Genomic DNA, 17,275 nt, shown 5'->3' on the forward strand with positions numbered 1-17,275 from the left:
GGCAATCCAGAGCAGACAGGGGGAAGCCCTGGACTCCCACAGCCAGGCACTCCTCACACCTCCAAACATTTCTGTGGCTGAACTCGCTGGGAAAATGGCACCATGTGCTGCCTTCCTGTGCTTTTGTTGGCTTGCAGCTACAAAAAAGAGCAATGTTCCTGCTGGAAGCGCTGTGGCCGTGCGTGTGCAAGCTCACACATCACAGAGCTTGGCAGCACTGCCAGATAATGGCACCAACTGGGAGGATTTCCACGAGGATCCTGAGCGTGCCTGGAGTATCTGGGTCAGATCCTGCTCCAACAAAGTGCACCAAGAGGGTCCCTTTATACACAAACTTGTTTCATTAAGATAACAGATGTTGCTATTACACAAGTCACAGGCAATGGTTGTTTAATTGGACACTTTCATATTCTTTGCTACCAGCACAGAACATCATTTGTTCTTTTATGCTTTTTTTTCTTTACAATTAAACTGTATAAACAATGCAGGCATTGTACTTTCCTGGAAAAGAAACAGCTCTAATGATGTAGGGGCTTTACATGAAGAAGAATGAGAGAAGAGCAATTTGTTTTGGGGCTTAAAAGTACAATTATTTTTCTGTCCCAGCCTGAGCACGTTTCTGGTGGCAGGCTAAATATGACTTCCAGTAGCTCTAGGAGAACATTAGGAATGAAGACTGTTGTGTACATGTTTTAAATAAAATTTTTCTTACTTTTCCTGCACTCTTTTTTGCTGTTGGGGAGTCAAGGAGAAGGGGAACAGTGGGAAGCTGTGGAGGAACAAGAAAAACGAGAATCTGCTCTTGAACCACACAGTGCTAAAGCTTTACCTCTGGGAAATGTCCCTGTCTCACTCTGTGAGGAATAATAAGTGGAATTATTGCCATTAGGACATGAAAAATGAAAACCCCTTTGCCTAGACCCAAAACAAGACCTGAGAGAAGAGGGCAGACCCTGCAGGGCTGAGCAGCCCCTTCCAACACCACTCCCAGAATGGTTCAGGCTGGAAAGGATCTCTGCAGGTCATCCCATCCAACCCCCTGCTCAGGCAGGTCCCCCTGGAGTGCACGATTCAGGAGAACGCCCAGGCTGCTCCAGGAAAATCACTCCACACCAACAGGTAACACACACCCCTTGACCAATCCCATGAGGAATTTCCATAAGATGCTCTATCTGAACAGAAAGCCCCGGGTTGTTGGCACAGGAGCATCCCAGCCCAGGTGTGAAACCCCTCTGCTCCCACAGCCAAGCCCTGGGGTGCTGCTCTGCCCCGGGCCAGCACCTGGGGGTTTGCTGGGACACCAACCTTCTTCTCTGGTGGGCTATGGCAAACTCGGGGGCCACCAGAAAGGCACCCCCTGCTCCTGAGCCAGGCTTTCATGGGAATAGGTGGATTTTCATCATGTCTCACCTGCCCCTGCTCTCCCAGTGGCTCAGCATTGCCAGGAGCAAAGATCTTTCCCAAGGAGGGGAGCACTTTGCACTGGAATGTGAAGGGAACATCAAGGATGGAAAATGATCCCTGCACTTTCCGCACACAGAAACAGTCTTTGTTTCCAAACAGCACTTGCAATTCATCTATATCTGTGCTAGAGCTGTTCCTATATAAAATTTACCTTCTGCAGTCAGGCCCCCAACATCATTTTGACTCAGTTAGGCCTCCAAGGCAGGATTTCCATTATTATGGAGATGAAGTGCCTTTAATGACTGCAATAATATAATTGTACCCCAGGGCGAATTCCTAATAACACAATTGCACAGTTCTCAACCACCAGTAAGAGATGCCCTCAGGCCATGTGATTCATTAGAGGTGCAGCACACATTACCTCAGCCTCCAGAGGAGAAAGTGAAACCTAAACCGATAAAGCTTTTTTTTTTTTTTTTTTTTTTTTTTGTTTCACTGTGGTAGTCTCTGCTCTCTGGGCAAACATTGAAGAACACATTTTGTTTTGCCTTCTGGACAGTAGGAGCCTCCAGAGCTGGAGTCTCAGCAGCAAAAACCATGCACAGAGTCTCCAGCAAGGAATTTAACATCACACACCGGCTGAAAAGCCACAAAAGCCCCAGGAGAAACTCTGAAGTGATTGCCATGGCAGCCATCAGGCTGAGCATCAGCATTCAAAGCAAGCCCTGACACAGGGCTGCTTTTAACTCCACCTGGAATTGGAAGGATCATCTATATTGATTAACCTTCACGTGATCAGCCTGCAGGATCCAGATGCCTCTCTGGCACTCACAGGACCCTTTAACGTCAATTTAAGCAGAGATTTCATTTAAGTTTCTTCTCCTACACCTGTCTAAAAGTTCTGTGTCCTGTCCTAGATGAAGAGACTGCAGCAGCAGCTTTTCCTGGCATCTTTCTTCCTAGGTTTCAAGAGATTTTATTCACAACAGCCAAGAAAGTTTTTGTTTGAAGTCCACACACAGCTGGGGGTGTGGGAAGATGCTGGAGCTGGACTCCAGGCACTGCTGCTGTCCCCTGGGACAGCGGGGAGGAGATGACATTTCAGCAAGCACAGAAAGCAGAAATGCAGCAGGATTAAGCTGAGCTCAGGCACTTGGCCCCTCCTGCTAGCAAAGGCAGAGCTGAGGAGCAATGCCAGGACCACAGCAGACAAGGTCATTCCCTAATTGTGCATTTCACACAGTCTGCAGGTGCATAAAGGCAGTGGTGAGGATTCAGCACCTCATCCCCACAGGAGCACAGCCCAGATGTGGGACCCCAGCACATCCCTCTGGCTGCCCTGGCTGGCTCCAGACCCTGGCACCAAGTCAAAAACACCTGTGGCTTCCATTTTAGCCCATGGAAAAAACTGCCAATTCCGTATGAGGAATTACAAACCAAAAGGGTTTGAGTAGTGTGGTAGTTGAATTAACACAGGGTGAAAAAGAATGGAATTTTGGGATTTTTAGAATGGGGTTCAAAGGGACAAGATGGAGGGATTTGGGCATGTCCTGACCTTCTTCTCCTTCTTGCCCTCCATGCCTTGCTGTGATGGTGACACTTTTCTATTGGTTTAAGGTACAGACACACTGTCCAACATAAATGATCGATATTGTCCAAATCTTCCAGCCCCAAACTCTCCAAAGCTTCCAGCTCCAAACCCTCCAAACCTTTCAGCACCCCCTTCCAGCCCCAAACACTCCCACAGCTTCCAGCCCCAAAATACTCCTGAGCTTCCAGCCCCAAACATTCCAAATCTTCCAGCCCCAAACCTTCCAAAGCTTCCAGCAACCCCTTCCAGCCCCAAATTCTCCTCCCTTGGCACCACCCTCACCAGGAGAGGAAGTTATTTCAGTTTTAAAAATCAAGAAACCTTGATCCATGACAACTTTGACCTCAGCAGCTCTGTGCCCTGCCTGCTGAAGGGAGTTTTGTGTCATCGATCACCAACTCTTTTCATGCCAAGGGGTGAAGCCAACAGCCCACAGAAAACAGCTTGGTAAAGGTCAGAGAAAGGAGCTAAAGCAGTCAGAAGTTGGGTGTTCGATATTTGAATCATCTGGCTGTAAATGGACTGGAGATTTCTGCACACTCAGACCCACCACCACAGTCTCTATTTCAATGTACATTACAGGCTGGGTGGAGACAGATTAGGCTTCCCAAGGTAAAAAAACAGCTCTAACAGATTAAAGCTTTTAAGGTAGCAATTTCCTACAATTTCTGGCTATTTGATCTTTACTAATAGGACAGGATTCTCCTCATCCATCCTAGTGCCACATCATGTTTTGGAGGAGTGTCAAGGACAGTTTTCTATGTCCTGCTCTCAGGTGCTGTGCAGGTGACACAACCACACCTCCACAAAGCCAACAACAAGTCAAGACCACAGAGGAGGATTTGAAAAGCTGGCTTTTAAATTAAAAAAAAAAAAAAATTTGGCCAGTTTGAGAAAACCACCTTCAAGTCAGGCATTAGAACTGCCAAATTAATTATTGCCCCCAAATAATTCCTGCTTGCAGGATACTGAGTAATGTACCAGAGATGTGCATTTTGCAGTGGAGGCTTTTATCTCCTGGGAATATGTATTTAAAAAAAAAAAAAAATGATTATTTAGAGCACTGCAGAGGCAAAATACTAGTTTTTTGGGGGGGTGGTGCATTTTTATCAGCTTCTTGGCAGGGATGATTTAATAGCAGGCAGAGATGGGATGGGCACCATGGGAATAGGAATCTCACCCCCAGCTCCTTGGGATTGAGCACAGCCTGTTTCCTCATGTATTTGCAAGTCAATTTTGCAAAGCTATTAATGACAAATTTAGCTTTGATTGCTGAAAGTCCCTGGGTTAGTTAATGAAAGAAATGGTTACTTTAAGACATTACCTCTCATTTTCTCTCAGGATGTCTTTTCCTTTCTTCCAAGAATAAGTAGGTCTGGGGGAGGCTTTGGGCTTGCACTCAATGATGACTTCACCACCCACTTTAACAAGAGTTAACTTCTTCAGCAGGGTTTTGGAAAAGTCTGGCCCGATAGCTGAAAGCAAAATCGACACAAACCAGATCAGAATTCCCTCAGGAAAAAACAAAGCCAGACTCATTTGAACATTACAAAATCCCAGGGTTGTTTCTCACTTACAGTTCCTAAATGATTGGACTTTATGAACTAGTGAAGTCTGGATGGGGTAAAAAGGCACCTGAGTGCTTCTTTCACTGCAAAAAAAATTACTTGATTTGCTTAAAAATGTGTGTTCAGCTAAAAACCTGAGAAACCAGTAAACCCACCATGTACATCTTACTGGGACAGCACCCCTAGGAACCTCGTGCATGAGGAGTATAAAGTGTTTCCTTTTCTGTGTCAGGATCATCCTTCTCTCAGGCAGGGAAGCTCTCACAAACACAGCCATATAATTAATCAGAAATGTTAGTATTTCCAGAAAATTTGACACTTTTATGCTTCCTATTCATTATTATTGCATAACCTGGGTTATTTATTTAAGTTCTATAACGGTGGGAGACACTGACACAGCCAGGTCCTGAACCAAGCAAGACTTGTTGGCTCCAGGGCACAAAGAATCATCTTTTCCTGCCCCCAGGGCACACTCCTTGTTTTGTGGCAAACACTCAGATATCCACTGAGGTGACCCCCAAAGCCCATCACTTCTGAAACAAATTTCTCAGATGATTGTCCCAAGTGTATAAGCAAAAGAGATTTTTTGAATAATCCTGTTACTCCCATCTCTGTAATAAACATTTTAGACTGCTTTTTTGTGAGTCATTTGCTGAATTTTCTTGCTCCTGTGTGAGACACACCATGGGTTTTGTTCTGTGACGTTCAAAACTTCGTCATTTGACATTTAGAAACTCTGGGCTCATTTCTCAGCACTGCCACAACTTCCCTGGGCCACTTCAGGAGTAATGAATTTATTCACACCTTTTGTTTGTCAAGCAGGGATTTTAATGAACTTTTTTCCCCACTATAGCCCACATTTCATTTTTCCAATTTGTTTTTTAACATTTAGCCTGAAAACTCTGTGAGACAAGACTGCACCTCAAAATATGTCTTCTACAATGTCCAGCACCACTGGATTCTGCTTTTATTTAACGACTCCAGGCAAGATAATTGGCAACAATAATTGAAAAGAATCACTCTGAGAAAAACTCGGTCTGTAATTTTCCATTTCTCCCGTTCACCTAATTTTGGTGTAAGTCTCACTTGAGATGATTAAACAACATCAGTAGCAAGTGCTTAACTTCAGGACCTTTTAAAACAACCATTTTAACACTCAGATCTGGTTAAAAGCTAAAATTTCCCAGGGAGGGCTCAGAATGTTGCCCTGCTTTGAAACTCTAGTGAAAAGGCAAACCTGCTGCTTTCCTTTCAAAATGTGCCAAGTTAAATCACAGATGCACAGGAATTTATCTGCAGGACACCACTTGGGTGCTTTTCCTGTGACAGACAGAAACAGAGCTGCAGAACCCAAGCGAGAAATTGGCCAAATAAATATTCCTTGCCAGGTTTCTCAGACCAGACCCTCCAAAATCTGTTTTTTGTGTGGACACGAGGAGCTGCTGGGCAAAAGGACACCGTGGGAGTCCCCACCAACAAGGATTAAACCTCTCTCCTCTGAAAACATCTTCCTCCTTCCCAAAGGTCCATTTTTACCAGGTTTTAAATAGACAAGAAAAGCATCAGTGGTTTTATTTCGATTTCTTTCATGTCCAATAAATCTCAGCATTGTGAAGCCTAATTTATTGAGCATTATTGTACTTTTCTCCAACAGCAACACAGACAATCCTTCAAATGAATTTTTTTTCTATGCAGGCATCTATCACTGATGATAAAAAATGACCAATAATTGAAAATCCCATAGCTGGAAAAAAACTCATGCTTTGTTCTTCAGGATAAATCAGAGAATGCTGCTACTGAACTTTTGGGTTGAGAGCAACAAAACTGTTATTTTGTAATCAGGAATTGTGTTGAACCCTTTGAAAATACATCCCTATGCTGACCAGGGCTGCCTCTCGTTCAAGAACATGGTTTGGGATTGAGTTGCAGCCTGGCAGGGATATCTGGGATGGTCCCACCCCACCCCTGGTCACCCAGGGCAGCCACAGGAGGTTGCCCAGAGCTGCGGCCAGTTGGATGTTGAGCATCTCCAAGGACAAGGATGCCACCGTATCTCTGGACAATTCTAGTGTCCAACCAACCTTAAAATAAAGTTTTTCTTATTTTAAGTGGTATTTCCAGGTTTCAGTTTGTGGCCATTGCCTTCTGTCCTGGCATGGGCACCTCTGAGAAGATCCTGGCTCTGTAATCTCTGTTCCCTCCCCTCAGGTGTTCATTTCCCCACTCGGATTCACAAGAGCTTCTCCTGATTTTATCTGGGAGGAGCAGAGCAGCTGTGCACAGAACTGTGGGGTGGAAGATGCTTTTCTTTGGAATGAGGGAATTTTGCTTGCAGTTAGATTGCTGAATGGCCTCTTCAGCCAGGAGGTTTGTCACCGTGTCCTGGGCAGTCACCTCTGCAGCCAGGACCGGGCACTTCTGGTCCTGGATGTTCTGAATGCTCAGGTTTCTCCAGAAATAACTTTAAGCAGCGGGAGAGTGAATGCACCTGCCAGCTCCTGGAGGAAGGTGGGAATGAGGGATGAAGTAAAAAACATCTGTTCTCTGCTCTCCACTGCCTCAAGTTTTCATTTTGCGCCTTCCTTAGGAACAAACCATCAAAGATGTCCTTCTGCTTGGCAGAGGCAGCTCGGGCAGGGCTGCTGTGGATTTGGGAGGTTGGCAGTGCAGGGGACGTGCACTCACCTGTCGCTATAGAACACGTGAAAGCACGACACGAGCCACTGCTATTGCAAGGTAAAGAAGAAGAAGGTTTATTTTCTGATTCTAACTTTTATACTTTTCTAAAGGTGACAGTGGATTGGAGAGTGAATGCGCTACTTCTTCAAAGACATTGGACAAACTACTAGTACATCAAGTTTCTCCACCCCTATGAAGGAATGCAAAACAATATGTTGTTTATAGAAAATTGTGTGAGAAAGTTCTCTAACAGAATGTAAACTCAGAAGGCTTTAGAAAATCTTAAGAATCAGGGCGACACTCACCGATGACACTGAGCTCTGCGCTGGCGAAGATGACGCCGTGCCTGTTCTCCGCCACGCACTGGTACATCCCCGCGTCCGAGAGACTCACGTTGGCAATGGTGAGAGAGCCCTGCTCCAGCTGCAGCCTGCCCTGGGGGACAGCAAAACAAACTCCAAAATGAACGAGAACACCAACGAGCCTCCTCAGAACACGCACCCAGAGGTTGTCCGGCTGTATTTTATAGCAAGGTGGACAAAACGAAGTAGCGGCAACGGGAGGAATTTGCATGCTGAGATTTATTTGTCTGCCAGCCAAATTTATGTCAGGCTAGAGACTAAATGGTGAAACCAATATAGGAGCTGGTAAATGCAATTTAAATTGGAGGACTTTCCCTTGACCCCTCATTGATTTAATACCCAAAACATTTAGATTAATATCCCTTTCAAGGAGATAAGCTTGAAGCAAGAAATGCACTTCTGCTCCACAGTGGCACATCACAGCCAAGCCCATCCTCAGAACCACTTAGAACAATGGCATTTCCATGGAATCACAGAGTTATTAAGGTTGAAAAAGACCTCCAGCATCACTGTGTCCAACCTTTGACCAAACACCACCATAGCAACTGAGCTACAGCACATGCAGATGTTTCTTGGACACCTCCCTTGGCAGTTCCAATGGAGAAATTCACCCTTTCCATGGAGAAATTCCTCCTGATGCCCAACCTGACCCTCTCCTGGCACATCTTGAGGCCATTTGGAGTGATTTGCCAGTGCAGGCTGCTAAGACTGGTTGCCAGCACAGAGAGAAACATTTAAAATCTTCTGCACTTTACTGAAAACAATGTAAATGACAATAATTTAATGATCCTTTACTTCATATCAGCCACTAACATGATTTAAGAATAAGACCATCTGCTAGTGACCAGCGTGAAGCAACCAGAATTAGTGTGTGGAGTGAAAGACCGGGCTATCATTTGTCAGCCTGAGGATATGGAGCTCGAGTTATCAATTCTAATAAGTCCAGCAAAGTGTTCCCTCCCTCCCCAGGAGTTTGACATTAAAAAAAAAAAAGAATCTAAAATAAAGAGCTTTTGGTTTTCTACTTGGCCTTAGGGCAGAAATTTAATGTTTGTGCAATTTTTATCAGGGTTTGATCAAATTGGGGCTGCCATGTTCTTTCACAATAAGTGACGGGGAAGAAGTGCTGGCTCCTGTGAAACCAAAGCTTTGGTGACTTTGCTGAGTTTGTGGTGGCAAGGTGGGATCATGGACTGGGTGATGACCCCCAGGAGAGCTTGGGCAGACGTGCTGGTGGGAGGGGTGTAATTCCACAGCTCCTGCACAGGGACACAGCTCAGCAGGAGGAGTGGGAAATCCATCAAACACCAGCGGGGACCCCAGGGTTTCATTATCACCTGAAGTTCACCTAAACACCATAAATTAAAATAATTGTTTTAGGGTGATCATTCTCTAGTGGCAGATTCCAAAACCCCATTCAGCCATTCCTCCTTCTTTCCAGCGTTAGGTTTGCATCCTTCATTTTGGGGAGGAGAGCTCTGAATGCAGAGCTGTTGTGTGTCCTGCTTGTCCCTGGCAGCAGCTCCTGGAGCTGTAGGGAGGTGCCACCAGACATGGGAAGGAACAGGGGTGGCACAGGGTGCCCAGAGCAGCTGGGGCTGCCCCTGGATCCCTGGAAGTGCCCAAGGCCAGACTGGACAAAGCTTGGAGCAGCCTGGGACAGTGGAAGGTTGCAGGGGGTGGAAGGAGATGATCTTGAAGGTCCCTTCCAACCCAAACCATTCCACGATTCCACAGCACCTCCATCCTCCCCACCCCAAAACCAACACCCAGAGACCAGAGAGCTGGAAGAACAGCCCAGCACCCCCAGCTCCCATGCCCAGGGGGTTCCAGCAGTGCCTACCTGTGGCTGCAGGGGCTCCCCATCCTTGAGCCAGCGGTAGGAGGGCTTGGGGCGGCCGCTGGCGCGGCACTCCCAGGACACGCGCTCCTCGATGGCCGCGTGCACGTCGCTGATCTGCTGCGTCCAGCTGGGCTGGGCTGCAAGGCAAGCAGGGAGGGAAGCCTCGAGCCTGGGAGCAGCAGCTCTGTGCTGCCAAACAGCTCCTTCCCTCAGCAGAATGCTGGACTTGATAGCGTTGGGATTTTAGATTTTCTGTTTTCCATCTGTTTGTAACCCTGCGGTTCTTCAGTGTGTAACTCCAAACTCCACACGCAGTGTGAGCTGCTGCTTCCCCATTTGGGGCAGACACAACAATTCCTCTCCAGGCCTGGCAATCAAGGACACCTCAGTGCCTCAGGCCAGAGAGATGGGAACAAAAGTGAGTTGGGGGAGCAAACCTGGGCTCAGTGACTTCATTACCTGCAGCTGGAATTGGCAGATTCACCCCCAACATGCAAATGGACCAAACTTATCAAAATGTGACCCATCATCCACTTTTGGGTGTAGCCCCTGAGGGGTTTTGTCTGCCCTAAATGTACCTGAAGGCCCTTCAATAAATATAAATGCTTTTTGTTCCCTTAATTCTGTCTGGCCTCTGTTTTTAAGTAGCCCCAAAAAGCATCATAAGAACTGCTAAAGATTACTGTTCTTCCCTGAGTCCAGTGCCACTTTCTGAAGGTGGCACAGGCCAAGATCAGAAGCTACTTTTATTCTATTTGTAGTAAAAACCCTTAAAGAAAAAGAGTAGCTTCAGAAACCCGTTCATCCTGCAAAAACAAAGCAGTAGTTACGCACCTGGTCTTTCAAATAGAGACATTTCCCTCCTCAGGGTCTCAATAACTTATCCTTCAAAACTCTAAAATTTAGCTGCAGAATTCAAAACATGTAATTTAGAACTAGTTCTGCATTGAAATTGAGGTTATTCCAGTTACTCTGCATGGTTACAGGCACTACTTCAGGTCCAGGCTCTCAGTCCTGTCTTGATTAAGGCCAGATCTCCATATATTGCCACAGAAAAGAAAAATCTTTGGACCCAATTATTGTGTTAATGACACTGAATAAACCCAGAAGGGCCACAAGCAGATATTGGAGACCCATTTTGGTAGAATTTGGTGAAAACTATCACTGGCAGTTTCCAACCATTTGTGAGATTGTATTTTTAATGGTGTTTCACATAATTTTATCAGTTTGTTGGCTTTTTTTTTTTTTTTTAAATAGAATTTGAGTTTAGCCAGATTCCACTAAATTCCACTAAAATTGCCACATGGTTTTGAAGACCACCCAAAACCTCAGACTTTAAGGGTTGCCTTTTGTTGTTGTCCACATATACTATATCAATACACTATTACTAATAAGATCTTAAATAGATAGCATTGCATATTGTAAATATATCTATAATACTTTTCATAAAGTCCCTGTAAACAATAGAATTCTGATTTTTTAATGGGCATTTACCCTATTTTGACATAAGAACATCTGACTTAGCAGGATGGTATTACCAGCAGAGGTCTCCAAGAACCTGATTAATACTTTTCCCTGTGTAATCAGATAAAAGAAAAAAATTAAGATTCCTCAAAGCCAGGTAACAACTTTACACATCTTTGGATGGGGACAGGGCCCAGAGATTGGCTTGAAAGGATAAATTTTTAAATACCACCTCAAAAGGGCAAATTGGTATGATTATACCCAAAAGAGGGGCATGTCTGTGATGATGGGATGCTGGAAATCCAAATTCAGAGAGCTCAGGTTGTGTTTAACCCCACCCCTGAATGTGCCTACAAAGCAGAGATGAAGTGGAGAGTTTTCCACAGCACCTCAGCTCCAAGGGAATTCCAAAAAACAAAAAACCAAAAAAACACAAAACAAAAAAACCCCAACAAAACAAAACAAAAAACCAAAAGGTGAACTGAGCATCCTGGCAATGCAGAAGGAAAAGGAGAAGTGAATGGTGTTTATTTCTCTGGCTGCCCCTCCTGCCCCTGTAATATTTTAAGCTTGTTTATTGTCAGTATCTAAAGAGATAGGAAAGGGAAAGCCTTTAAATGTAGGAAGATGAAAGTCAGTTCTGTCATCTGGGGTAAGAACTTGAACAATTCCATCGAGCTGAGCAATTGCAATGGGTTCAGTGGCTCAAGGACATTTGCAAATTACTCATGAATTTACATATTTACTATTCTAACAGCATCTAACTCATCATTTTGAAGGGAATTTTATGATCCCATGAAAGGAGCTCTATAAAACACACACACATCCATTTGCCTTTTTTATTTTTGCTGTGCTGTTTTACAGATTTCCCACATGAAAATAAAAAAAAAAACAAACCAAAAATAAAAAAAAACCCACCCAGACAAAACAACTGGAATTAGTCTGCAAATCAAGAAAAGCCATGAATGGTAAGCTAAAATTCCAAATTCCAGAGCCATTTATGGTGCAGACAACTCCAGAGCTGTCGGAACTCAAAATGTCCCTCAGACATTTTTGGATGTTCTGGGCCCAGGTCAGAAGCATTTGAGGCCCTGGCAGGCAGCTGGAAACAGCTGTGAGTTTGGGTTTGAGCCATGGAATGATTTACCAACCTTGCAGGAAGAAGTCACAAAAGTTTAGATATTATGGTAGAAGTAGTCACAAAGTAAAGGGAAGAATTTCTGAGTGCTGTACAGGGGGTTTTGGTTTTGTACATGGAGGTCAGAGGTTTAAGATGGAGGGATTTGGGCCTGTCCTGTCCTCCCTCTTTCTCCTTCCTCACCTCCATGTTCTTGGTGCTGTTGGCACTCCCAGATTGGTTTAGAGTAGAAAAGCACCATTTAATATAGGTAATAGGCATTGGGGACAAACTGTAACCATGTAACACGTAATGTACCATATAAAAGATAGAAAAGCACCATTTAATATAGGTAATAGGCATTGGGGACAAACTGTACCCATGTAACACGGAATGTACCATATAAAAGACAGCACAGCCCTGGGCAGAGGGGGAGAGAAGAAGCAGTCGGGAGTCAGAGAGGATGTCAGGGTGTGTGTGTGCCTCTGCCTGAGCTGTGAGCAAACCACAGCAGCTCCAGGAGAAAATCTTTTAGATAACTTGCAATAAACTGCCTTGAGACCGGACAGCAGAGACTGCTGAGCCTTTCTTTGGAAGCTCAGGTTGGAGGATGGATTTTTCCACCACACAGAGCCCCGAACCAGGCCTGGGTTCCGTCACAGAGCGAGCAGCACAGGTCAAAAAACCATCTCAGTGAAAAGCTCTGAGCTGTTTGTTCGGCAGGAGTTCGTTCCCCGCTGCTCTTTGGGAGCTTTTTCTAATTAGGTCAAGCTCTCCTCTCAGCAGTTCAGTGCAGAGAGAAGCTCTTGGCTTCATCTTGGGAAATACTCGGGGGTTGGCTCATGCTGCAAATATCTGTGAGCCACCAAAGCAGAGTGGTCACAACCTAATGGAATTTGACAGGAGCCCACTGGGGATCAGGCCAAGGTAACAGGACACGAGATTTCAGGCATGATAATTAAAATAATTCAGATAAGGGAATGAAACCAGCTCCTCTCCACAACATTTTCTGGTGTAGTGATGTTCTTGGACATAATGACAAGGTTTAATTTGTGACTGGTCTAAAGAAATGTCCTTTGGACCATTTCAGCGATGCTGACCAAAGAGAAATTATTTTACAGGAGATATTTTGGTCCTGTTGGACAGTACTTAAGATAGTACTGGCCTTGGAAACATCCTGGAGGAAAAATCTGGAAGCTGATTAAGAATTCATCTGAGTTGCAAGCAAAATTCATATGCTAAATCTATAAAGTGAAAGAAAAAGCTAAGAGATATAAGCATGACTCTTACATAAGGATTGCTTTAAAGAAAAATCTTCCCCTCCTACGAGATTTCTGGAGTTTGTACTCAGGGAGACTGAAGAAAAGTGATGGAAATAGTGAGAAAAAAACCCTGTTTACCTTTGATCACCTTTCAGTCTTCACTAGCACAAAGTGGGACAGTTAAAACCAGGTAAATATGCCCAAATATATTCTTACTTCTCTAAGACAAAAAAGTCCAGAGGCAGTCTGTCCTTCACTGTAATAAATTAAAAGGCAAAAGTAGGAACTGGAAATCATGTCCTAAAAGATATTTGAAAATGAAATCACGTGGCAGGTGATGATGCATCACCTTAGAAATGAGTAACAAACCCCCAGAAGTAAAGGAGAAATATCAGAAATAAAACTGTAGGACTCTGCAATCATCTGTGAGTTCAAAACAACCAAAAAGGCTCAAGCAAATGAGGTGCTAATACATATCCAGAATCCAATTCTCAGCTGGTGTGTATTGATTTCAGTGTTCCTAAGCCAATTTCTAGCAGCTGATGACCTGGTGCAGGCTGTGTAATTCATCATTAATGGCAGATGAAAGGCTGAATGAGTTGTCCATTACCATCTCTATTCTAAGGAGATTGAGACTGAGCCCAGGATCAGAGCGGGCTAAAGACCAGAAAACCAAGTGTAAGAAGTAAAAAAAGAAAAAAACAACCAGATGGGAAAAACAGATGAGTAACTGGAAATAAAGAGTGCAGGCAGTGTGTAGGGCTTGTGCAGAAAAGTGCCCATCCTGCCCCGAATGGGGACACAGCTCCTGTGCACAAACCCCACAGATCCTGATTTGTTTCCTGCCCAAAGATCACAGGGATGTGGAACCAGACCTCAAGTGTGGGATTGCCCCTTCTCCTCTCTCTTCCTGTCCTCCCTCCTGACCTCTGCTGCCAGTCAAAGAGTGTTTAATATCTGTACAACCTCAAGGTGTGCAAATCCTGCACCAAACCAATCTGCTGGAATGCTGTGCCTAAAAAAAATAAATAAATCTCCATTTGGCTGAGTCTTTGGAAACTCAACAAGACTGACCCTACTAACTCAGCCTGGGAGTTCTGCTTGGCACTAAAATATTAAACACCAGAGGAAAAGAAAGAGAGAAAAATCTGAAGGACTTAACCCATCTGATAAAACCACTTCAGTCATCCCTTCCTCTCATTTACCTCCTGTTCCACGAGCTGTTCTGCACCACTGCAGGATTTTGTTCCCAATTTTTGTAGGCTGTGGGTGTTACAGGCACACCCACAGGGACTCATCCTCATGGGTTTAGTTGCTTTTCATCCTGGCACTAAACTGCAGCTGCTCAGGGGTGTAAGGGAGGTGTAGGGTGTTCCATGAGTAGCCTTCACTCATCTAATTTCTATTTGTGTTTCACCCTATTTGTATTTTTGCTTCTCCTGCTGGAGAGATGATTCTCCAAGCAACAATGATAATAACACAAGACTTTTTCTGAATCTCCAAAAATTGGATTTCGCTGTAAGGAGGGTTCCAGCAATCCCTTGGAAAAGGAAAAGCTGGTGAGAAACATGTCTGTGCTCTGTGCAGGAAGCTGTTCTGGATGCAAGACCTCCCTTGGGCAGAAAAGAACTCAAAACTCAGAGTTACTTCTCCCTGTATTAACTTTTACCTGTGTAAAAAGTGACAACAGGGTTTTCTAGTGAGTGATGTGAAAGATAATTAATAATAATATAGTAATAATACCATAATGTACTTGCCCTATGTACAGGAATTTTCTTGTCTTTTTATCAGTCCAGAAACTCACTTTATTCAAATTTCAAGCAAATTATTTGTGATTTGGGACATAAACTGAGCAGACATAAAAGTGCCCCATTTTCACTTTTGCAAGCTTCCTTTTTAGACCTCTGGCCATAAAGAAGAGAATAATCTGACTTACATCTGAGGCTGTTTTACAGAGTGGCATAAAGTGGCTTTTGCCCAAATAAAACACAGGCCTGCTGATGAAAGGAGGACTCTTTTCACTGCAAAATTAAGGAGCCTCACAAATTCCTAGTGGGACTTGGATTTGAGAAGGATATAATCAGAAAAGGGGCTCAGACAATTAAATGGGTTTTGCTGAATAGCTCAGCAAATGCTGCACAGAACTGTAATTAGTGACAGAGAAGTCTGTCTGTCTGCTAATGCAGATGCTGCTGTGCTGACACTTTTGGAAAGCATTTGAGCTGCAATTTTTTCCTCCTTTCCTTGGCTTGCCGGGGTAGGAGAGGATGGGAGATGCTGGAGCAACAGAGGTGATGCTGAGGCAGCACCTGCACAGGGCTGGTCCAGCTGAGCTGCTTTGGGGCTTGGAGATTTCCCAGTGTGGATCTGAGTGGAAAAGCAGGGACAAATCCCATGTTTTGTGTCAAATCCCAGCACACAAACCTCCTCAGTGGTGGTGCAGCTCCTCAGCCCTCCCCTGTGCTCTCACTCCCAGCCCCACTGAACACGTCCATATCACCTCAACCAGCAGCTATTTTTCATATTTTCTGTTATTCAGGTGAAATATTTTGTTGGGCAGGGGGATCTCAAGATGTTGCATTGACTGATCAGAGTCAACATGGGGAAGCAGAGCCCAAGGAGCTCAAACCCAGGGATGAGCAGCCTTGGGGTCACAAATATCAACAAAAGAAGATTGGGCTGAAACAGCATCTAAACTTACCACGAATTAAACATCAATAATAAATAAGCATCTCCTTGATGCTGGCTTTATGAACAAAAAAAGCAATTTCTTTTTAAATTAGCTGGTTAAGGTAATTTGTTTACTGTACTTCTGCCAGGAAAAAAATAATTGTTGGCATTGCTGTTTGCTCAGGATATAAATCTTAGCCCTGAGGAGGGTTAGCAAATGTAAAATTTATGAGCAGCCAGATTAAAAATACAATCAGGTCAATGGGAGTGCATCCCAAAACACACAGCTGAGGGCGTGGAGGGCCTGGGAGAAACTGGGAGAAACTGGGAGAAGGGAACCCTGTGTCCTGCTGGGGACCTCACCTGCCTCAGCCACGGGATTCAGCTGGCACAGGGAAAAAAGGGAAAAAGCTGCCAGGTCAGGAAGGCAGCAGCAGCACTCTGAGCTGCTAAAAGGTGGAAAAGAAGAGGCTGTGCAGTCTAATTTGATAATTCAGGATCAGGGAATATTCTGAGTTGGTAGAAACCCACAAGGGTCAAGCGCAGCTGTTGGCCCTGCACAGGACAGCCCTAAGAATCCCAGCAGGAGCTTTTGCCAGGAATTAACCTGAGGCTGGGACAGCAGGGAGAACAAGAGAAATGTGTCACTCAGAGTTCCATCAGCCAAGGAAGCAGGAGTTGGCTGCTGTAATTGCGTTAACAGGAGCACGTTTCCGTGGGAAGGTGGATCCATCAAGGGGGACTGGGCCCTGGCAGAAGGGTTTGTGGAGAGCAGTGAAACACAGCCTGGTGCAGGGGCTCAGAGCACAGAAAAGGCAGCAAGGATGGATCTTGCACGTTTAATTAACCTTTTCTGCTGCAACAAGGGTGTCAGACAACTTCAGTGTCGCTGATATGCCAACGGAGGAGAAAATAAACACTGATACAAGAGTGAAACACAGCAGAAGTCAACCCTCCCTGACAGCCTCCAGCAGCACCCAGAGAAGCTGACAAGGATGGGTTATCTACAACAAGCAGGCAAATTTGAATTTATTTTTCTTCTCTTTTCTTATTTTATGCCATGCACAGAGGCTGATAACTGGGTTTAAAGGAGTGGAGCTGTCAGAGCATCAGTGACCTGCAGAGCACGTGGGCAGCACCTCTGATAGCCCAGAGCACACTGAGCACCCACTTTGGGCTGAAGGGACCCTAAATCCCACCCAGTGCCACCCCTGCCATGGCAGGGACACCTCCCACTGTCCCAGGTGCTCCAAACCCCAATGTCCAACCTGGCCTTGGGCACTGCCAGGGATCCAGGGGCAGCCCCAGCTGCTCT

The 17,275-nt window shown here is 44.9% G+C and overlaps 1 protein-coding gene across 4 annotated transcripts in view; it reads right to left on the bottom strand.

The window, feature by feature from the left end:
* LOC100224263 (contactin-4) overlaps positions 1-17,275 on the bottom strand; it is a 264,263-nt gene that overhangs the window by 44,956 nt on the left and 202,032 nt on the right. For all 4 annotated transcript variants that reach the window (XM_030283447.4, XM_030283445.4, XM_030283446.4 and 1 more), the window contains 3 exons: positions 9,448-9,584; positions 7,548-7,677; positions 4,320-4,470 (listed from right to left, as the gene is read on the bottom strand). In XM_030283447.4, the coding sequence (XP_030139307.4) occupies positions 4,320-4,470; positions 7,548-7,677; positions 9,448-9,584 (418 nt within the window). The remainder of the gene's footprint in view (positions 1-4,319; positions 4,471-7,547; positions 7,678-9,447; positions 9,585-17,275) is intronic.

This window comes from Taeniopygia guttata, chromosome 12 (assembly GCF_048771995.1).
Source record: "Taeniopygia guttata chromosome 12, bTaeGut7.mat, whole genome shotgun sequence".
NCBI classification, from domain to species: domain Eukaryota; kingdom Metazoa; phylum Chordata; class Aves; order Passeriformes; family Estrildidae; genus Taeniopygia; species Taeniopygia guttata.